The following is a 23,692-nucleotide window of genomic DNA, read 5'->3' on the forward strand; positions in this document are numbered from 1 at the left end:
TTTTTCTATTTGTTTGCATGTTTTTCTATTTGTTTGCATGTTTTTCTTCCCAGATGCCCAAAAACAAACGTCCAATGACTGCTGAAGAAATACGACAAAAGAAACGAGAATGCGAACGAAAACGAAGAGCTCGTATTAAGGCCGACCCTGTTTTATATGCAGCTAGCAAGAAAAAAGACAATGAGCGTTATGCTCAAAAACGGTGTAAGAAACAGGTTAAGACAGTTAATGAAATGACGCCAAGAGAACGGCGAATTCAACAACGTGCATGGCGAGAACGCAAAGCTAGGAGTAGGTCCAATAAGAAGCGCGAAGAACAACTCTTGCAGAAATTGAAAGAGAATACACCAGAAACTAGTGCTGATGAAGAAAACAGAGCTAGTCCTACACATAAAGTATTCGAACTCGCTCTGTCTTCTCCGACGTCTTCGTTTTCCAGCGGGTCAATAGGTAATCGAATTCTTAGATCGTCTCCAGCAACAAATGAAGAATCTCCCAGCGTCTCTCGGCTTAGTTCTTCTTTATGTAGACAAAAGCTCACGGGTCTTCAAGTCGCACGGAAACGACGCGATAAAGATAGTTATCAGATAAATAATCAGAAGTCATTAATAATTCGTATGAAAAAGAAGATTCATGCATTAAGAGTGAAACTATTACGGGCTAACTGTAAAATACAAAAATTTAATGAAAGTCCTAGAAATATTTCGTCCACGCAGATTGTCACAAAGAGAATTAAAAAATTACATGCTGCGGTTGTAAATTTCTTACAGCGGGATGACAACAGTAAGCTATGTCCTGGAAAAAGAGATGTCATTACCAATCATAAAATGAAAAAACAAAAACGTTACCTTTCTGACACACTTTCCAATCTTCATAAAAAATTTAAGTCTGAATGTAATGTACAAATCAGTCTTTCAACATTTTGCCGACTACGTCCTTTTTGGGTCGTATCTCGGCAAGTTTCCGAGAGAGATACATGTTTGTGTGTTACGCATGAAAATATGCAACTTAAATTCGAAAATCTAAAATACTTGGGAATATTAAATTCTGCGAACTTAACCGAGCTGTGCAAGAGCGTAGTGTGCGATTCCACTGAAGAGGCTTGTATGTTGCGTCAATGTTTTGTGTGTATAAATAAGTCGCCAGATATAAAACCATTTGATGGTGATGATAACACAACATATAAGATGTGGTGTACCGTAAAGGAGTCAAGAATTATCAAAGGCAAAGAAAAGGAAATTAAAAGAACAGTAAAACAAGAAAAAATGGTTACGAAAAAAGAGCTTGTAGTATCTTTTTTAGAAGATCTGAATATTTTTTTGCAACATCAGTATTATATAATGCACCAATATAAAAATATCACATTTATCAAAGACAACCTTGGTGCTGCAGAAATTTTCATGCAGATTGATTTTTCACAAAACTATAACTGTAAATATACAAATGAAATACAATCAGTGCACTTTGGAGCATCCAGACAGCAAGTGAGTCTTCACACAGGAGTCTATTATTACAGATGCCCCAATACGCAAGAAGTAAAAAGTCGTTCTTTTTGTACAATGTCTGACAATTTACGTCATGATGCATCTGCAGTTTGTGCTCATCTTCAGGAAATCCTCAACCAAATTGTCTTACCGCATGAAATCCATACATTACACATCTTAAGCGACGGGCCTAGTGCACAATACAAAAATAGATATATGTTTTATCTGTTTACACAGTACTTAGCGAAGAAGTCCAATTGTAAGACTGCAACATGGAACTTTTCCGTAGCGGGTCATGGCAAGGGGCCCATGGATGGAGTAGGTGCAGTAATTAAACGAACTGCAGATCGTATTGTAGCTCAAGGTACAGATGTACCTGACTTTAAAACATTAGTAAAGTGTGTTAGAGAAAACACTACTAACATCATAATTTCGACAGTTACAACTATGCAGATTGAAAACATTTCTAATATTTTACCAAGATCCATAAATAGCGTCTCTGGGATTACAAAAGTTCATCAAATGACGTGGGACTCAAAGGACCCCCGAAAAATTTATTTACGCAAGTTAACATGTGTAAAGTGCCCACCAAGTACACGGTGTCCTCACATGTCTTTATCAAAAAGTTGTTTTTATTTTGAGGAACATATTAATGAAAAACAGCATGTGGAGATTGAAGATGAAAATGAGAATGAGAAATGTATGCAAAACGAAGAAGAGATGTGTGTATTTGGGCACAGTAATAAAGGTGACCATAAAAATAAATATATAAATTTCTGGGAGGATGAGGATGAGGAGTTATTTTAATTTATCGAATTGTTAGGTTTTTATGATTATTACACATTACAATTTCTAATATTTTTTAACATGTGTACTAAGATGGTATAAAATAATTTTAAAACAATTATGCTCAATTATATTAGTATTAATTTGATTAATCATGAGACTGAGATTAATAGTGACATTAATGAACAATTATAAGTATTATGTTATAATACCTAATAAGAATATTACGAAGTATTATATTATCCTGATATGAGTATTAGAATAGAATATAATCATTTATTTCACATTATCAATTTCACAATATAAAGCTTAATACTATGTCAGAGGATAACATGATCGTCAGTAGTTATGTACATAATGTGTCGATAGCACATTATGGTCTCCAGGATCGAGAGCTAAACCAGTAATACTTAAAGTTCCTACATATTAAGTACATACCTGTATATGAAAGTAAATTGTTAATATTTTTGTGTTGATTTGTTTTTATTATAAGGATAAAGAGTTGTAATTATAACGCTTATTAAAGTTAATTTGGTAAATTATTCTTTAAATGTCACTTCCAAATTTTAAGTGTCACTTCCATGGAAGGGATAGTTTTTGGGGTTGCCATAGTTAGATAATTAAAGCATGCTATGCTCGGTGAGTATTTTTTGTAGCAGACTTAGACCAGTAGTAACCATATACCTCACTTTTTAAATCATTATTAATTATATATTTTTATTGTCATTTTCGTAGTCAGAAGTAAAAAACACCCAACTTGAAAATTGACAGAGTAGTCAGAGTACGTTACACATATTATAATTAATTTGATTGATTGCGAATTATTTAAAAATTTGTTGGTGATGTTTTTATTGCTATATATTACCATTCTTAGAAGAGTGTGTGAGTGTAAAGTTTGTGAGTTAAGTGTGTACATTAATACAAATAAATCATTAAAAAGAAACAGCAGAGGACTAAACATTAACAGTCACAATGTAGATTTTTTAAGTCTGATAAAATCATCTTCTGATTCAATACGAATTGTAGGCGTTCCTAGTCTCTTTCTTACGAATATTTTTCCATAGGCAGTCCAACAGCTTTCGTAATTCTCTTTTTTAACAAAGTCTCGAGCTAAGTAGAAAAGATGTTTGGCTCTGGGAGTTAAAGATTCCGAGACATAAATGGGTTTTAGTGATCCGGGTAAATGTATTTGAGCTGAATTTAATTTAGATTTAGAATTTGTTTTATTAAAAAATTTTACTGATTTTAAAAAATTTTCTTTCACAGACTTATTAGTAAATTCAACCAAAATAGGGTTTGAAGCAGTGTTCTTTGGCTTTAGTCTGTGAACGTCCTTTAAGTCAGTACTTTGTAAGGGTTGATCTACAGCACTGCCTATGTTCTTCACTATTTCTATAAGATCACTTTTATTTTCTGATTCCGAGGTAGAAATGTTTCTTATTTCCACCATAGCAGCACGCGCGTTCCGATCCAAGAACTCCATTTTATTCTCAAGAGAGGAGATCCGTTTTTTTAATGTTTCATTTTCCTGTTCAGTGTTCTCTAATCTCTCCAACAAAGAGTCGTACTGTTTTGAGAAAAATTCAATCGACTTTTTTTTACTTTTTTTTTTTTTTTACTGACGCTCAATTTTCGAAGAGTAGTATAAAATAACATGTAATTGTATTTGTATGAAATTTGTAATGTTGAGAGAAATAAACTAAAATAAACTATGGTTGTAGCAAAGACGATTTGGAATTCATACACAGCGAAACTGGAAGTGTTCGGCTCAACTCACACTGGCGCAGAGTGGAAGCGTCGCGACGCGTCATGTTTTTCGCCTGTAGCACATTCATCTTTATTTTCCCATAATTAAAGTACAAATTTCTGTTATGCAAATATGGAATCGCGTGTTGACGCGTGACGACGCGCCCCTTCGTGCGTCAACGCTTGGTTAAAGTCGAGCGGTTTCCTTGCGCGCAGTGAGGTGTGAGACGCTGACCACACTGATCCGGGCGATGTCCGGGCGCGCTAATGCGAGCTTCGTCGCGCGACGACGCGCGTTGTAGTTTGAAACAACATGCGTTGTAGTTTGAAAAACAGGGCGAGACGCGACGCTTCGACTCTGCGCCAGTGTGAGTAACTGAGTAGGGCCATAAAACTTAACTTATACATTCAATTAACATTTTATGATATAATTGTGAAAACAAACTCAGAAGATATTAAGATATTTGATTTTTTTTAAACACTACAATTTCATAAACATTGGAGTCAGTGTTATTAATTTATGGTTTCATCACAGTGTAAAGAATATACAGTGGGACATCGCCTTTGAAGTCTCGTGAAATGTCGCTTTCGTCTAGACATTACATCATACCGCAGGGTTGTCACCATATATTTTTCATTATTTAATCTGTTGGGGGTGGGTGTCATACTACTACATAGGGCGCACTATAAGTTACCGGAACTGGCCACTTATACATATAAACAATATTTAAGAAGTAATTGCAACATTTGAAAATGGAACTCTTTGGCTGTAGAATACAGTTTGTTTCATCTGACTGTCACTTGTTTTTATATTGTGGCGTCATTTTAGAAATTGATTGTCTACATCACCATGGATTTAAGTCGTGAAAATTTTCGTAGTATGATTTTCTACGACTAAGTGTAATTTAACAGCTCAACGGAGCTTCGCTCGGCTTCAAACTGCTTTTGGCGATGAATTACCATGCAAGACGACCAGTTGGTATTTAGGTAAGTGGCCAGTTGGTATGTAGCAGAGCCATCCTATAGGTGGCAGCAGTAGGTACTCCATGTACGACCGGAGTTGTGCTTGGTACAGCTGAAACAACTGTCCCGGTGTGAAGTAACGCCTCGCCCTGGAATGGATATCAAGCTGCATGTTTGGCCATGGATTCAATGTATCTGCCGGAGTACAAATTGGACGACAGGTCCATTCCAAGTAGCTGGAGACAGTCGGCTATCAGTATGGATATATCACGAAAAGGTATAGCGTCTGGTACGCTATGTTAGAAGACGTCGGTTCGAATCCGGCCGGATCGAAGGAATTTTTTCTGAGTGTCCGATCTTTGTATTAATAATTATAACATATTTTTATGTTTCAACGTTTTATTTTAAACAAAACACTCTCTCACTCAATTTTTTCCAAGTTTTTCTGATTAATTGACTCGCTTCAGTCCAAAACTTGCATCTGAAAATAATAATAAAAAAGCTACTTTGCTTAAGTATTGTATCAAGTCGATTCAATTATGATATTCATAATCATCAACCCCGATAACAGCTAAAACGATACCCGTAATGCTTTTATTTGAAAAGTCGTGTCAGCTATCTTGGATTTAGAAATAAATGCTATATTCATAATGAGCACCCCCAAATACTTCGGAAACTATTCCCAATTTGCCGTTATTTGAAAAGTCGTGCCCGCTATCTTGAATTTAAAAATAAGTGCTATGTTCGATGAGCACCCCCAAAGGTACGAAAATGATCAAAATTCCAAACAAAATAAAATTGTTTGACTCACCTTTCTTATTTATGCGGAAACTAATGAAATTTAAGATTTTTATCTAAGCGAGATTATAATATTGAGTCTAACAGCACAGTAGTATGTACATACCATTTTCCACTCCACAAAATCACTACAAAAATCACACGAAGCATTTAACGTAAATGCCGCAACCCTGAATGGTGTGTCCTGAGCGAGTGTATGGTAGCTCGGGCTCGCACCTGCCCCTCTGTCTAGACGTGTCCGTTGGCCGACTGTAATCCCAATTCATCATGTAATCCCAAGAAACTTTTTTAAAGGCTTCAAATTGATAGAAAAAAAGTACTGCTGATCTTGATGGTCTTTCCGCCAATATACTTAATGCTTTAGATGATTGTATTGGACGTTAAAATTAGCATCTAACTAAAATAGCGTCTCTTTAACAAATGTGTTGTCAACGGTATTTTCTAACCTCTAAAAGCAAGCAAAGTTATTCCTCTTTTTAAATCTGCCAGTATTTCAGAACTGACTCGTCATCATTAGGGTCAGAGGTACAGAACCCAAAGAGACTGAAATCAAGAGCATTTATATTTTCTATTATATATATTCTGCATTTTATCACTTATACTCCTTCTGAGGCAAACATGTTGGATTCCCTGGAAGATTTGTGTTGTGGGGCTAAGATTACTGAACGCTGATGACGCTGTCCTCATATACACAAACGAATCTATAAAGAAATTGCCGACAAGGTGAACGAGTGTATTTATAGTGTTTGCAATTACACTGACTCAAAAAGGAAATTAAGCAAGTATTAAATTCCAACCGGTTGTTTTTCTATTTAATCTTTTCAAATTTCATTTGTTAACATTTTGTGATTTAGTCTTCAGAAGCAGGAGAAGCAGAAACAGAAGCAGCAGCAGAAACAGAAACAGCCGAAACAGCAGTTGCAAAAGCAGCAAAAGAACCAGCAGAAGCGGAAGAAGAAGCAGCAGAACTTCTATTTTCTATAGAAACATTTGCTTGAACTCTTTTGATATTATATGATTACCACAAACTTGGTTATTAGAAGTTATAAAAGACAGCAAATTATTTAACAATCAGCACATCGTTTGAAATAAATAGCGATCGGGATTATACTAAAACTTATTTTTTCCATCCTCTAAGACTAAAACTCAACAGTCCTTGTGAGGTGAAGTTATGAAAAGAGCTCACATGATGAACTTAATTAAATTCTAATAATACTTACATAAGAATTTTCATCAAAAAATTTCATTATGGAGCGCCAAATGCAAAAATAAAGTTTCTTGTGTCCATGAGCTTATTATATAATATGATAATAATTAGTAGAATTGAGACTTGGTAAATTAGCCCAATCTTTAAAATGTAACAATTGGCTAGTATATACGAGAGAGGGAAAATTGCCATAACATTTTTGTAGGAAATCTTTCCAAATAATACAATTAATTTCTGTGATGGTTGCCCTGAGCAAACATACGCTTGCTTGGTTAATTTGCCTATTAAATAGAAAGCCACTATGAAATTTTTTAAATAAAATAAAAATTATAGAACACTGGGAATATATGGGAGAGTTGAGTAATACCGAGCCCCTAAGCAATAAAGCCAATAATTAAGCTCAAGCTTGGGTTATAAAAATAAAATTTATAGCCGTAAGTAGGTGATTTATTTGGGTACACAAATAGTATAGCATAATCTTCATTAACAAATACAAAAGGCAGTTGTTGTAAAATTTCTAAAAAATGGCAAAACGCGGTATTATCAAACTGGTCTAGTCTCAGGTGTAACAAAACCGTGCCCGGATAAATTTATATGATACATAAACAAATTTCTAAGTTGACATATACTCGTGTGTATTAATTAATAAGAGTCTAGAATAATGTCTTTTACAGCAAGATAATCGAATACTAAAATGTTAATAATAAATAAAGTTAAACAAATAGATGGGTAGGTGAATAACATTTGCCTACTCTGTACTTATTTTCTGAAGAACTGGCAGACTTGGTAGCTCTTTGAATTGAAGTGAAGGTGTTTACGTCTTCAATCTTAAAAATATTTCACTACTGTCGATACATTCTAACGACATTTGGTAGCTATTTATCTAATCCCTTCGAAATTTTTCTTATCTTTGATAATTCGACATTTTTGTATGTGAGCGTTTTCCGCAAACTTATTCTTCTCACTGTGTACGTTACTTTTCGAAACTTTCTTTTTAGCCGGTTATTCTTTAGATTCGTTTTTTTCTACTCCTTCTTCCATTCAACATGTTTGCCAAATAAAATTCTCATAGTTTGCCCAAATATGATAATATCGTGCTCTAAGCATGGACTTGTCAAACGCAGTCACTTTGCTTTCAAATCACAAAATAATATAAAAAAGCAAACTATATTTCGGAAATGATTTTGCATAATAATTCTACAATATTTTAACACTTCAAATATGTTAAAGGGTGAATATCTCATGCAGTCCAGGCTGAGAAACCAGGTGTAAAGTGAAGAAATATTAATGATTTATTTTTTATAGTTTAATTAGACGTAAAATGAGTTTAGGGCAAGAATTTCAAAAAATTCATTGTACAATAATAACTAATAAAAAATATTAATGTCCCGATTTTCAGTTTTGCTGTTGTGTCCACTTTCTGTTTCATTGTATAAAATAGTCGTTCCGGTAAAATGTGTACGCTTTTAAGAAAAATAATTCCATGTATGTTATTCACTATGAGAAGCGCTAACTAAAATCATTGAAAGTATTGCAATTACCAGTATGTGGGAAACTGGGTATTTAATCAAACTTTGTCCACGCGAGAATTGTAGTTTTGGTGGCAAATATTCAACTGGTTGCAACTGGCAAGTAGTTTAACTAAAAACCATTACGTTCTTGCCCCGCGCAAGCCTCAGTCGTGTATTAGGACCTGGCAGCGAAAAGCATGGGCACTGGGTTCCATTTCCCGCCAAAAAAGTAATTATATGCCCTTTGGTGGCACGTGTGACAAAAAATATTCAGCTTCCCTGGCTCCATTTGGGCTCAATTTTTGTTTTATCCTAAGGTCGTATTCTGAAACCAAATTAAGAGACTAATTTTGTCATTATTTTATCACAATTTAATCGTCTCGGTTTTATTTTTAAGCTTTTACTTTTTTTTCCCGTAACTTATTTTTTGAGATTTAATCTTACGTGGCTCAAATTTAGTGGTTTTGGTGGCGTTTGTGTTACCACTTTAACTTAAAAACGCCACCAAATTTTAAATTGTTATGATATTTTTGAATATAACGTTCACTTTCGAAAATTGTTTTAAAGTAGGTATTATAGTTTATTTGTCCCAATAAAGTTAAGAAAGATAGTGTTATTCATAATTTTTCAGATAACCAAAAATTACTTAATTGCTTTTTAATCTATTTGTAACTTAGCGATTTTTTCAATTTGTATTTTACTTAAATTAACGGTGATATCATTGATTAAATGATTTTGTTCAAAACGTCAAACACGAAAATTTAGTTCATTGGTAGTTGAATAACTACGATAGACTACGCTATCTCCAGGAATGTTTTCTGAAGATAAATTGTAGAAACTCAAATGTTTACCATGAGGACATGCGGTGGGTTTATCGAGACATTGAGACTTGATGTGAAATAAGGCACAGAATGCTAATTTAGAGTTGTTACTTTTTTCCAAATAACCTGAAGAAATAACACTTGGTACATTTATAACTAACTAGTGGAGTAATTTCACAAAAAATAATTGAATATCATAGTGGTGAAATATCTTGACATTCAATAAAATTTATTTACAACCTGAAGAAAATTTTGAGGTTGTAAATTTGTAAAAAAAAAAAATTTGTAAAAATGTTGTAAAAGGCCAGTCTTTTCTACAATTTCGTAACTTTCTACAGGTTTAATTTTAATTTTATCAATGGCAGGTTTTAATGCCAGATAAACGAATAAATATCAGTAATGTTGTTCCCAAATGACACTTTGATCTGCAGTTCTATTTAATAATCCTTCAACTCCTGGGCACCCTTGCCATGGCCACATTCGCAATAATCGCGGGTGCCCCGGATGTAGTTGGAGGATTTTTAAAGACAACTACAGATCAATCAGTGTCGTTTGGGAATGACATTACTGACATTGATTCGATCATCTGGCGTTAAAAGCTACCGGTAATAATATTTAAATTAAACGTGTACATTACGAAATTGTTCAAAAAGACTGGCTCATTCTTCAGGTTATTTGAAGAAAAAGTAATAACTCTAAATTAGTACTCAGTGCCTTATCAACACACCATCATCTGATGATGATGAGATGATGGTGTTTCAGTCCAACTACTCAAAGCAGGAGGAAATCCTGTGGTAAAAGTGCTTGTGAAACTTTTCAACAAAGTTTTCATGAAGCTCGAACACCAGAGCAATGGAAGAATGCCATCGTCACCACCATCCACAAAAAAGGCGACATTGCAAAACTTAACAATTATCGGCCGATTAGCTTGCTCTCTCAGATTTATAACTATTTACAAAGATTTTGACCATCTGGCTTACCAGTGAACTTGACGAAGCGCACCCTATTGAGCAGGCTGGCTTTCGGAGCGGCTTCTCAACCATCGACCATATCCACACGGTTAATTAGCTGATGGGGAAATGTCTCGAATATAACCGGCCCCTTGTCATGGCCTTCGTCGATTATGAGAAGACTTTTGACAGTATCAAACATTGGGCCGTGTTTCACGCTCTTCATCGCTGCCACATCGATTCCCGCTACGTGGATGTGCCCCGGGAGCTCTACCGTTCAGCCACTCTGCAGGTACGAGTTCACGATTTAACCGATACCGTTCCAATCCGGCGAGGACTTGAAGATGACGTAAAAACCCTTAAATGGGATAACCGCGGCATTAACATCAATGGTGTAACGCCATTTGTCTCACCTAAGATTCACGGACGATCTCGTGCTATTTGCAAGTTTCGACGATCTCCAAAGGATGCTGGAACAACTTTATGATGCTTCTTTGAGAGTTGGCCTAAGGATGAATATGTCCAAGACGAAGATTATGGCGAATCTCTCCAGTCCGTCAAATACCACTGTCACGGTGGGAAATGAGATGCTGGAGAGAGTCGATCAGTACGTCTGTCTCGGACATGTTCTATCCTTTGGCAAAGAGCATCAGCCTAAAGAGATCTCAAAAAGAATCCAGCTGGGATGGGCTGCGTTTAGCAAGTTAGGTGACATCCTTAAATCAGGTAAGGTTCCACAGTGTCTGAAGACCCGCTTGTTTAATCAATGTGTTCTGACCGCCATGACGTATGGTGACGAGATGTGGACGCTCACGCAGGAGACTCTCAACCTGCATACAGATACAGGTTGAGAGTTGCACAGAGGGCCATGAAGCGCGCTATGCTCGGCATCAGCCTTGTAGACCGAGTTCCGATCGTTGAGATCCGACGATGGACGAAAGTCTAGGATGCTGGAACTCGGATCATGGAACTCAAATGGGAATGGGCGGGACGCCTAGCTAGGCAAGGTGATGATCAGTCGATGTCTTGTTCCACCAACAAGACATCGACTGATTGGTGGCGGAGGATGGGCAAAAGATGCGTCTGGCGCCCTGTTGCAAGGTGGGTCGACGATATGGTGCGCGTCGCGGGGTGTGAATGAATGCGGCTAGCACGGGACCGTGATGGATGGCTCAAACTTCGGGAGGCCTATACCCAGCAGTGGGTGAAATAAGTCTGTGAATGATGATGATGCCTCATCAAGCCTTAATGTCCGGAGAAACCTGCCGTATGTCCTCATGGTAAACATTTGGGTTTCTACAACTTATCTTTAGGAAACATTCGTAGAGATGGCGTTGTGTATCATAGTTCTTCAACTGCCAATTAAAACAACAATGAATTCATTCACTAAAATCCAGGGAAGTACTGCCACCTTACCTATTTCTGCCGCCAAGCAGTAATGTTAGCATAGTTAGGTTTGGAAGGGTGAGGGTGCTGGTGAAGTTACAGGCACATGGGACTTGCCAACTTACGTCTCAGGGTGACGGGCACAGTGGCAGTGCTCCTCAGATCTTTACTTATTTAAAGCTCTGAGTGGCACCGCCACTGTTATAGACAAGCGTGTAGCTTACCAGCAGGCGCATGACTCGTTCGTCCCGCCACATGGTATTAAAAAGAAAAAGCAGAAGAAAATTCCAACTGTGCTTCGTTTTAAAGGGGCAAACAAATTTTTATCACAATTAAATTTACTTAATAGTCTTTGTTTTTTATATATTCCAACTTTGGTGGCAATATTCAATTCTGGTGCAACCGATAAGCGTTTTGGTGGCATTTCTAAGTATTGGTGGCGAGAAAAATTTTTAATTGCTTATATCTCTGAAATTAATGGAAATGGTTATGTCCCGGTCACGTATATATAAATGAAATGTTTCATTGTATTGCAAACGAGTCTCGGATACTGGAAAATCTAAAAAAAAAAATTGCGCCACCAAAACTTACAATAAAATACATTTGTTGATATTCACCCTAAAACAATTATTTAAAATAAAAATGTTATGTGGCTTACCTCTTACCGGAAGCACCCGTAAAATTATATGTGAAAACTTTCAGAACGTATCGTCTTCGAAGCGTTGGTCACTGGTCAGTTCTATAGGTACTCAAGGATTTCATTTTTTACACCGTGCCTAAGTTTCAAGTAGCGCCATCTATGTTTCCTAAACAAATTAATTCAACATAACGTTGCGAGCATTTATAAACATAAAATCTATGCGCTTAAACGTTTTCTAAATGGGTTTGCTAGCTTCAAACTAAAAAGCGTTTAAGTAAAAAAGCGTTTAAAAAAGCACGATTTTATTTTTAAAAAAGCACGGTTTTATTTTTTTAAAAAAGCAGAGCGTTTAAACGTTTAAAAAATAAGTAGTTTTTCCCATCTCTAGTTATAATATATGCCAGGTTATGATATTGGGGGAGTGTAAACTCTAAGTAGCGTGTAGTTATTGAGATATACAGAAGTGCGAAATTATCAGCCGCGCGGTAATACCCAACCCTCCCCTACCTTTTTATGTCCTATATGGATTTTTTTTCCATAACGCAACCTTAGGCTTACAGAAATAATAATATAACAATAACTTTTATTGATAGCTATAACTATCGAGTATATTTCGTTCTGGTTATATGTATACTTGATGGCCATAACAAATACTATCGAAATAATTACGGTAATTGGTTATTAGATTGATTGCTGACCAGTCAGACACAATAAAAGGATTTAACCTGTGTTAGAAGATAGTAACTGTTGCCACCATGGCGCTGGCAAGCATCAATCGTAATTTTAACAACCTCCGGCAAAAGGCTGAAGCAGACGCTCTCCACATGACGTATTCTGCCCTATGTGTGTCCTTGCTCACCTACTGTCTTATGATTTGGGGTGATGCGGCAAAAACGACTATGCTTAAACTGGAAAGAGCTCAAAGGTCAGTTTTAAAGATTGTTTAAAAAGCCTCATCGGTAACTTCTCTATTATACGCTATCAAATTATTATTTTTTATTTTTTCTACTCGTATTAGATATGAGCTCAGAGTAATTACAAGGATATGAGCGCCGCGCCCGCGCGCCGCCCGCCGCCGGCAAATGCAATCGGCGCGCCCTTAAGTTCGATCAGGCGCTCCGATCGTAGGCACGCGCACGCTTCCGTATTGTGTATGTGAAAATGGCGACGCCAGAAAATGATTTTCTAAGATATTTTTTGTTATAGAATGTAAGTTCGCATTTGACCTCCATCTCACCTGATGGAAAGTGACGATGAGGTCGACGATGGAGCATGCACACCTAAATAATGCCTATTCACTTTCGCCTTGAAAAGGCCCAAGTCATAACGTTCAGGGAACAAGTCTGCAGGCAGGGAATTCCACTCCATAGCCGTCCGCCATATAAATGAGGAAGCGTAACGCTTCGTGCGAATCTTTGTGAGAGGTGGAAGCCAAGTTTACGCCTAGTCCCCCGGTGATGGAAAGGGGAAAGGGGAATTAAATCGGATAATTCCATCGTACACTCTCCGTGATATATCCTGTAAAACACTGATAAGCTGGCAACTTCACGGTGGTGTTCAAGGCTCTGCAGCTTCGCCTCCACTCATTCCGAGTCATCTATAAGCTTCTTGGCACGGTTGTCAATTGAATCCAAGTAGTAGAGCCATCCTAAAGGTGGCAGCAGTACTCCATGCACGACCGGATTTGTGCTTGGTACATTTGAAGCAACTGTCCCGGTGTGAAGTAACACCTCACCCTGGAAAGGATCCCAAGTTTCCTTCCTGCCTCAGTACAAACTGGACGACAGGTCCATTCCAAGTAGCTGGAGACAGTCGGCTTTCGGTATGGATATATCACCAAAAGTCGTAGTCAGCTCAAAGGGACTCCGTTTTGTGGAGAATGCCTGCGTTTTGATAGCGTTAAATTTGACAAGATTAGCTTCGCCCCAATCGAAGACTGCCTTGAGTGTCAAATCCAAACGGCTAACCATGAACTCTCGACAAAACTGGACTTCCTTTCCACTGACCCTTGCATTTAACATATCATTGATATGCAGCAGAAAGAAAGTTGCAGACCCTGAGATGCTGAGTTGAACCCTGAGGAATCTATCGCCATATTATTATGTTCGGAAGAGTAGCCTTCTAAGACCACTCGAATCGAACGTTCGCTCAAGAAATCCGAGATCCAATTGCAAAGGTCAGTGGGAAGCCCATAAGAAGCGTATTTAAAAGGCTTGCGCGCTAGATTCTGTCAAAGGAATATCCAAATATATATATATATATATATATATATATATATATATAAGTATCCAAAGACTCTGCGAATGCTTCACTTTGCTTTCTGATAATAAAATATTGTTCCGAGTAGAGGTGAGTGGTAAATAACATCACGATGAAGCTGTCACAGTGATCAGCCGTCAAATAGTAGTTATCAACGTGACTTTTTACACATGTACATTCACACCTGGGTAATGAATAGGGAAAGTTACTTATTTCGACCAATTTCTCTACCAAATATTATGCCGTTTGCGAAAACGATTGTTCAGTCAGCAGTCAGGTAACTAAAATCCTACACATTAAATACACTCACACAAGTTCAGTGACTGATTTAAGTTTCATGTTAATTTGTGGTTATTTTTTTATAAATTTGTCATTAGATTAGTCGGTTATTGAGTTTATTGCCATTTCTTATTATTTCTTTTAACTTTTTGTGTATACTTATCGTATTTGTGAGCCTCAAATTAATGTCTTATTATTTCTTTATAATTTTGTTAATAGACTGACAGGAATTTTCGAGATTGATTAGATTTCTCTTTTGTAACTTAACTTTCCAACTTTAACTATTTAGCTTTAGTATGACTATCGAATAGAGAAGTAAGCAAAATCCTCAAGAAGCCGGTAAACGAGATAAAGAAGGTGGTAGTGGTTTTGCCACGCTATCGAATTTGACATGTTAATAATGTTCCTGTATGAAACTCATTAACTTTTTTGTTTTAACACTTTGTAGCCAAAAGTGAATATTTTTCAAATAAAAAAAATATCATTACCTTACTCAGTGTCAATTGTACTCAAATGGTCCAATAAAAACGTACTGTACACTACTGTATTTTTATTTCTTTTGCTTTAGTTAAAAAATCCTGACATTATGAGACTTAACGTTGTAAAATTTTGAACATAATTTTTTCGAAATCGATTTTGTGTAATTTTGTCAGTTTTGGCAGTAAGCCTACGATATACGCTTATTAAATACTTTGAACGGTTTACAACTAGCAATACAAACATCAACGCTGCAAGCATAACCCTATGCTATGACACATCACGTATTTAGAGTCTGCAAAATAAACAACACGGAAATTTTTAAATTTGTGAAATGGCAGCACTTCACAAGGCAATTTGTATTCCCTATTGGGAGTTTAATGTTACTTGTAAAAATAATACTAATATAGACTAACATGTTGACGTTGACAAATATGACTATACAATGCCTTATAGTACACATGGAGTCAAATAAGAAGTGTAGTAGTTCTTATTGGGGTGACAGAGGGAAACCAGGTTTTTCCAATATGGTGGTTTTATTTCACAACATATACAACGTCGGTTGTACAGTGGGAATGGACTCCCCCTAGTCGGCACTTAGTCGAGGACCCGTACGCACGTTCCAATTAGGAAGCGGCTCAGGGTGCAACAACTACGTGTTACATTCTAAAGCGCAGTTCCACTAAGGAAGCAGCGCTAGAAGCGTAGCACAGTGCAGTAGGTTCAACGGTAACTATCTAAAGCGGAGTTCCAAACAAGGAAGCAGAGCTAGATGCGTAGTAAGTTGGATTACGTTCATGTTCGCATCGCCGCCAGTAGTCATTCCGCGAGGGAAAATCTTAACTCCGCGATTCAGAATTTGCAATTTCGACGCCAGTGCCATCTAGCGGTGCGTGACGGAACTAATATGAGTTGCCTGTTATGTGATTTTGTTACAGAAGTTAATTAATATAATAATAATAATAATAACGCACACAGTCAACATACTAGTTTATATTCCAGCTCCCTCACAAACTATAATCAGTTAATACAACTAGTACTTATTAATGCATGTAAACAACAATTTTGTAGTTTGTGATGGTAGAAAATAAACTTATTTCTATTTTTTTCTACCTACGCTAGTCCAAATAGCATTGCTAATACAAGTGCCACTATTTTTTTTACAATTAACTCGTTTAACAACTGTTTAAGTGTGAAACACAACTCTTCCAAACAAAACTATTCTCACTGCTATTCAACATACTACACATTATTTTATTAGACTGCTATTTGTATTTAATATAAACACTAAGTCTATCTGCAACATTGATGCAGTGATGTCCGCTCCCACACTGTTAATTATTTCCCCCTTGTGGTCTTGCTTCCGCTAGGGATCCACCCACCCTACACGCGTTGGGTAGTAATGTAAATTCAATGTGACTCATTCCCCTGTGCAGCTACTTTGGACCTTGCAGATATTGCATTTAGGGTCAACTTTGGTTCGTCGCCTTTATTGCTTCAGTCTCTACAGTTTCCTGCTTCCATTTCTTGTTGTAAGCAATTTCTATTTATTTCTAAATAGAACCGTGGTATGTACAAAATTTCAGGGATGTTGCATTAATTGAGCTGAGTTTGCATTAATTTTTGTGTGACTCTCGTCAAATTTACATTCTGTTTATCATCGCCTAATAGAGCTATGACTATGAAGTAAACGTAAATATTCTGTCGAACTGGTAGTCGAATAAATATATTATTCTGCATTAGGATGTATAAGTGGGTTAATGATGATGATGAACTCTATTATATTGGCGACTTACCGCTTCTAGATGATAAGCTTGAAGAGGCTGGGCTAAGGAACTGTTTATAAGAGTGAACGTTTATTGTAAAATTTTATTTTTCATAAAATTAAACCCGCATATTATTAAAGAATGCCCGCCGCCTTTGAAGTAACATCAGGTTACCTAATTAGCGTGACACACCTATTATTTCTCTGCAACCAGTTTTACACAGAAGTTATGTCATATAATTCTCGCTACATCAAAATTATTATAAGTGGGGGATTACCATAGATTTTTATATTTCGTATGAAAATATTCATACTTCAACGACGTTTATTCGTAATGATGCTGGTAGTAGTTCGGGGTGTGTAATGGAAGATATAACAACAAATAATCTATTTTCACTGGGTATAATAACAATTGATATAACTTCTAAGGATATAATCAGTCACTGTATATAATCAACAAAAGGTATAACAACAAAAGGCATAATTTCAATGTGTATAATGAACCTTCAGTATAACAAACATTAGATATAATGATTATGTGACATAATGAACAAATGGTATAAGTACTACCAGTGTAATGTATTAAATAATATAACACAATATTTCATTTTATGAATAGTTGAAGCGCCCTACGTTATGTTGATAAGAATTTTTTTTTATTCCATTAAATGTACAATCGCAAAATATATTTGTTTTTGTATAGCTTTAAGTGCTTTTTGTGTTATAAGATATATTTATTAAAACTTTAAGCAGAATATTTAATTGCATATACTAACCTAACCTATACCCACAGGAAGAGGTCGAACTAACTAGCAAATGCAAACAAATTCGATTCTGGCAGCTTTGTCATATACTATATACTCAGTGACCTTTATATCATGCAAGAATGTGTCAAATGTCTGTATACATAGATTTGAACCTATATACTAAATCTATATCTGTATACGTATATGACTGTTATATATGTATATGACTGTTGTGCGTTATATCGACAAAAAATATGTCATTTGTTGTTATATATTACGAATCGCACCCAGTAATTCGTTTGACCTGCTTTTTAGAGATGGCTTTATAATTAGGTGTATATTTTGGCATTCATGGATCCTGACCTTAAAACTTAATTAAGATAATATTATTTCGTATTTTGTTCCGTGCCTCATTTGGTTTTGTTTTATAATATCAGACAGCACGAACAAGTCGTGCGCCTGATGGTGAGCTACACGCCTGTCCATAACTCAGAACTTTAAATCGCTAGGGGCACTGCCACTGCGCCCGTCACCCTTAGACATAAGTTGACAAGTCCCATCCCAAGGTAATTTCGCCAGCACTTACCCTTCAAAACCGAAACGCTGTAATGCTAACATAAATGCTTGGCGACAGAAACAGTAAAGTGTAGAGCTCAAAAAGGGGGTTGTAAAAACAATAACTATCGGTACATGTTCTTACGTGTAATTTAAATATTTGTACTATTTATTAAATTATATTAGGTACAATGTTTGTTAGGTCAAAATGATCTTCGCAACAGTACAAAAACACTTTTACTTGAAAGAGGAATTTCATCATATCGCTTCATTACAATACACCACTTTTTTCTAAAATTGGCGTCTCTCAGAATCCTAAAAAATAGTTTATTAAGTATAGATACGTGCGCATTCTTGCATTTTTGCTCAATGCAATATTTGCGTATGATGACACTGTATTACCATCACAACAAATACGAAAGTTATCGTGGACGAATCAAGGGATTGACTGCGATAGCCTATGGAGCTCGCTTGACTCGGCAGGGCGTGATCCGGTGATGACGTCACAGCGATCGCAACGTTTCTCGTGCGTCTTTTTGGGACTACGGCAATAAAATCGCTGTATTTCCTTCATTTTTTTACCAATTATAAAATATAAAGCACAGTTCTTGATGATTTTTTTGCACTATATGTATTGCTACATTAAAAACAAAAAATGTGACTGATCTTCATTCCCTACTGTGCTATCGTCTGCAAATAATATTACTGGATATTTAATATGTTTTGGCACACCATGAACAAATGTTAAGAATAATAGGGGGCCCAGTATGTTGCCTTGAGGTGTTCCTAACCCATATTTCACGTCTCTCCACATTTTGATCTGAACTTTCTGACTCTAGTACTATTGGCACATATGTGTAGAGGCTCAGTATATTGGTATGCATTTGCTAAATACTTTTTACTCATTAGGTTTTATGGCACTACCGCAGATCCCACAGTGATCAAGTTTTTTCAATAACGTATAATGGTTCACGTGATCAAAAGCTTGTGTCATCTCCATAAAAATAGAGCAGGTGGGAAGTAATTTATCTAAGTTCGTGTTAATTTTGTAAACTAGTTCATAGATGGCTACATTAATAGAACATATTTTTTCTAAACCTTTCTGCTCTTTGGTTAAGATATTATGCTTGTCAAAGAAATCGTACAAATTGTGGTAAATAAGTTTTACAAAAATTTTACGCAATATGGGTAGTAAAGCCACGGGGCGATAATTTCTTTTGCCATCTTTATCACTCTTTTTATTTAAAGGTACAACTACAGTCGATTTCAAGCTATCCGGATAAATACCTGTATCAATACTTAAGTTTATAATATGATTCAATGGTAAAGCTATTAGGCTTGCCACATTTTTCATAACTTTTTTTTTTTTTTTTAAATAACGCACACACTCAACGTAGCCCCGCACTAGGGAAACCCTGTGTCGCGGGTGCCATGGACACACATATAGACAGCCACAAATTACACCCAAACTCACGAGAGAAACAAATGTAGGCCATACAAACATTTCTCCCGGCCCGGGAATCGAACCTGGGACCTCTGCGTGGCAGTCCGGCATGGTAACCGTTCGGCCACGGAGGCAGTTAAACTAATGTACAAAGGTCATTAATTCCTACGCTAAAGGTATTTTTAGCGACAAAATTATTCTTTCCACGTCTTGGATACATAAGGATAGAATTTAACTTAGAAATAATCGGTAAGTTTGATCACTATGTCGTCTTTTACTAGAACCAATATCTTGATCCACAAAATATGTAGTTGTTAAAAATGTCTGCAATATACGAGGGATTTGTGTAATATTTACCTTCATGCTTTATTTTATTTATTGGTGACTGTGGTACTTTAACTTTGTTTTGGTTAATTAATTTCCATATCGCTTTAGTTTTTTTTGCCGCATAATGTTTATTTTGCAAAAGTTGTGGCAGTTTAAAATTATCTTGTTATGTCTTATAAGTAGTATATCCTTTCAACTTGTCAACATGTCTTGACAGCAATAAAAATAATTAAAAGTTAGACTATGCATACATTCTTTAAATTTTACTAAAGTCTCTATATTTTATTTGTCATGACTTTAAAGTATTACAATTGACAATATTTTTTAAAGGACATAAGAAGTTGGGCCGTATGGTCAGAGAGACTCACTCAATGACTTCTGTTAAAGCAAAGTTATCCGGACAAGTACGGATTGATAGTCGTATTGATGAAATCAATAACTTTAAGTCGTAGCATGAGTATACACAAAGTCCCTACTTTTTAAATTATTTCGCAACGTTCTATGTTGAAGTCACCACAGATTATTACTTTCTTGTTATTGAGTTTACAAATTTTTGCTAGAATTTTCACAAGTTTGTCATAAAAATATTTAAATTAGAAGATAGTATTATAATTCTACAGTCCGTTAACTCAGATAGCACAAAATATTGTATTGCCTTTTTGCTGTTCCGCATTGCAAGTATTATTTTCATTTCTTTCTAATGCGTTGGAAGTCGCTTTACAGTCTCTAAATTATTCTTCAAAACATTTGCTTTAGGATGCCTACAAACTTGCTCGATTTTTGAAGATGGTTACTGCCGCCCAATCGATAAACATCAAGCTTAAAATCGAACAACTTTGTAAGCACATACGCCAAATTTCCAGTGTCGATCAACAAAAATGCGATGTCGATCGTCTGTTGCTTACACATTTACTGGATTTTGTTTGATCACACGCGTCGAACGAGAAAGAAATGCGATGTCAATGGCCTGTTGCTCACGCATTTACTCGATTTTGTCTGACCACAAGAGTCGGGCGCAAAAAATACGATGCCCATCGTCTGTTATTAACGCATTTACTTTATTTTACTCGTTTTGTTTGTGTCGATGCTAGATATTAAATAAGATTGCCTGTTGCGTTAACAAAGTTGGTCCATTTGATATTGATATGCACTTTCCGCTACACCTGTACTTTATGTTTATAATAAATTCCTGGAAGTTCGAAGGAACTATAACTGACCTTATTGGCGTAGGTACATACTTTAGACAAGATCTCAACAAAATAACTGTGAATTCTAAATAAAAGAAAATTTGATTGAATAAAATTCTTAAGTTAACGATAATAACTGTCTTCACAGCGAATGTCTCGAGGCTGGCGAGCGTACAATATAACGATATTTTTATTGAAAATTTAAAGAACTATCGAACGATACCCCAATACATGGGATATGAGTAAATTATATCGTGATAAGTTTACTTTGTAAGGGGATTGTAAAACAAGTTGTAGGTATGTCCATTTATTAAATTCAATATACCAGAATCATGTCAAATTTCATGATACCAGGTGCAAAAAAGTGTAAGAATATCAATTGTAAGATAAGGACAGACCAAAATGATACTACTATAAGGTAGTAATGACAACTAGCACACAAGCTGTAATAACATGTCGTACAATAATAAAATCTAAAGGAGTTTATTGGTTTGCTGTTAATAACCTACTTCTTAATGAGAAAAAAGAATTGTGTGAAATTTACATTACCCAATGTTAGAGAGACGGTTACAAACAATGTAATTAGAAACGAAAAATTGAATCTTGTGGATACAGTTGTATTTCTAGATATAACGTTAGATGCTAAATTGCAATGGGGTCCCCATATAAGTAGGTAAGTTATCAAAACGGCTCGGCTCTGCAGTGTACGCGATTAAAAAAATAAGGAAACTTTCAGACGTCGAAATCGCTAGATAGGTTTACTTCAGCTACTTTCACAGTCTAATGACATACGGCATTTTGCTTTGGGGTAATGCCGCCGATATCAATAGAATCTTTGTCCTGCAGAAACGTGCAGTTAGGGCAATTTACAATCTGGGCCCCAAAGTATCTTTGAGAGATAAGTTTAAGGAAATTAACATTCTTATACTAGCCTCACAGTACATTTATGAAAATGTAATTTATGTTAAAAGGAATAGTAATTCCTTTATGAAAAATAGTGACAGACATAACATTGCTACGAGGAATAGAAATAAACTAGCTTTTCTTGACAGTCTTCTTCACAAAGTCAAAAAATCATTTAAAGGGCAATGCTTCTATAACTTCTATACGCTTCTATAACAAGATTCCGGTTGATATACAAAATTTGCCTTTCACGAGGTTTAAAAGTATAGTGGAACAAAAACTTTATACTAAAGGTTATTATACAACTTCTGCGTACTTGGATGACAAAAATCCGTGGTAGTAACCCGTTTAGCTCATGGAGGTAGTCGCGATCTCTGATGTTTCAAATAAAAAAATATATTGTAAATGTTATTTACAAAGAGCAACCCCTAGAGTTTCTTGCTCATTCTTCTCAGGGGAATCTGCCTTACGAATGAGCGATAGAGTTTAACCATTGTGACGATTTCAAGTGTAATAATGCTTACCTATGAAATAAAGATTATTTTGAATTTGAATAGCCAGTTACAAGTTCTTAATAAAGGCACTTACTTACACATAAACACGATACGGCGTCGCGTCGTGCTACGACGCGGCATCGTTTCACGATGCGACGTCGTATCGTGGAAATCGTCGTGGCAACTCGTCGTAGCAACGTAAAAATTCATGACACGACATCGCAACGTGTCACGACGCACGGCACGACGCGATGTCGTTATGTGTGTAAGAGCCCTGTCGGCACAGATTGCATTAAGAAGTTCTACAGTACCCTAATAATGAGCATCGATTTAAACGCTATGGGTCCTACAATGGTCGTAAATGAGTGTTGTACGAAGATATAATGTTTTTGTGTGCGCGGTTAATGTGCGCCTAAGTAATACAAGGTACTATGCGAGATATTAAAAAATATATTAAATAACCTAAAAAAATTGGTTTTATTAAAAACTGTAATGGCGTCTCGGTTACAACAGCCTTCAGAGTTGACTAACACCTGTTAGCTATTATACTTATTGCGAACTAAATACATAATGTGATTTGGTCCGACACCGACCCATGAGACCATAATAAGAGTTGATGCTGCATACAGAGAGAGTAGGAACCCTGGCCATCGTGGTGGAGGCAGACCTCGTACCGTCGCAGACGAAATAGTTTTGCAGGAAGTGTCAAGAGATCCGTCCACTTCAGTTCGCCTGATAGAAAGACGGACTGGCATTTCAAAGTCGCACAGCGAATTTTAAAAAGGCACCGATACCACCCATGCCGTATTCAGAGAGTTCAAACTTTACTGCCGAGCTATTACGCTAAACGCGTATAGTTTTGTCAACAAATGCTTCAAAAGCACAGTGAAGACCCCAAATTTTTTAATACGATTTTTTGGAGTGATGAATCAGCATGTCGCAGAGATGGCTATGTAAACCTCCA

At 36.2% G+C, this 23,692-nt stretch overlaps 1 protein-coding gene across 1 annotated transcript; it reads left to right on the forward strand.

The window, feature by feature from the left end:
• The first annotated feature begins 53 nt into the window (after window positions 1-53).
• On the forward strand, window positions 54-6,761 carry LOC113225709 (vicilin-like seed storage protein At2g18540). Its single transcript, XM_026458114.1, has 2 exons — window positions 54-442; window positions 6,632-6,761. The coding sequence occupies exons 1-2, from the start codon at window positions 54-56 to the stop codon at window positions 6,759-6,761; spliced, it is 519 nt and encodes a 172-aa protein (XP_026313899.1).
• Window positions 6,762-23,692: the final 16,931 nt, after the last annotated feature.

The sequence above is a fragment of the Hyposmocoma kahamanoa genome, unplaced genomic scaffold (assembly GCF_003589595.1).
Source record: "Hyposmocoma kahamanoa isolate Upper Pololo Valley unplaced genomic scaffold, ASM358959v1 100021, whole genome shotgun sequence".
Classification (NCBI taxonomy): domain Eukaryota; kingdom Metazoa; phylum Arthropoda; class Insecta; order Lepidoptera; family Cosmopterigidae; genus Hyposmocoma; species Hyposmocoma kahamanoa.

Coding starts and splice junctions, on each gene's coding strand:
- LOC113225709 (XM_026458114.1), top strand. CDS start 54: ATGCCCAAAAACAAACGTCCAATGACTGCTGAAGAAATACGACAAAAG. Junction 443..6,631: donor ACGTCTTCGTTTTCCAGCGG/GTCAATAGGTAA, acceptor TTTGTGATTTAG/TCTTCAGAAGCAGGAGAAGC.